The sequence below is a fragment of the Buceros rhinoceros genome, unplaced genomic scaffold (assembly GCF_000710305.1).
Source record: "Buceros rhinoceros silvestris isolate BGI_N320 unplaced genomic scaffold, ASM71030v1 scaffold40423, whole genome shotgun sequence".
Taxonomy (NCBI): Eukaryota; Metazoa; Chordata; class Aves; order Bucerotiformes; family Bucerotidae; genus Buceros; species Buceros rhinoceros.
The window spans coordinates 521-924 of NW_010403734.1; the positions used below are offsets into that span (position 1 = coordinate 521).

The 404-nt window shown below is 64.1% G+C and overlaps 1 protein-coding gene across 1 annotated transcript in view; it reads right to left on the reverse strand.

Moving 5' to 3' along the window:
• Positions 1–149: 149 nt before the first annotated feature.
• LOC104490787 (nuclear receptor coactivator 1-like) overlaps positions 150–404 on the reverse strand; it is a gene marked incomplete at its 3' end in the record, with an annotated part of 2,267 nt that continues 2,012 nt past the window's right edge. Inside the window, exon 3 of the mRNA XM_010133122.1 lies at positions 150–239. Within this exon, the coding sequence (XP_010131424.1) occupies positions 150–239 (90 nt within the window). The remainder of the gene's footprint in view (positions 240–404) is intronic.

Here is a 404-nt window from a genome sequence, read left to right on the forward strand (position 1 = left end):
TCAACCCAGCCCGGCCAACCGGGGCCGGCCCCAGTGGAAGCCCAGGGTGCCGAGCTGGGCCAGGCGGGGTGGTTCAGCCTCTGCGGGAGCGGGGAGCCCGTCAGAACTCCTCGGGGTACCTGAGATGCGCTTAGCAGTTTCTTACTGACCTGCGCCCCATCTGCTTCTGTTTTCAAAAGGTCAGTGGAGGAAAGCTGGTTGCAGTAAAGGCCCGCGGGTCTCAGCGCCGGGTCATTTACCTGTCAAAAGCAAGATCCAGCCTCAGCCGGGGCTCCTGGTGCTGGAGAGGCACTCGCCACCCTCTCGAGGTGAGTTTTGGGGAGCGGATGCTCATGGCCGGGGCAGCACCAGGGCACTGTGCTGTCAGCATCCTCCCAGCGCTGTGAGGCACGGAAGGGGGTTTG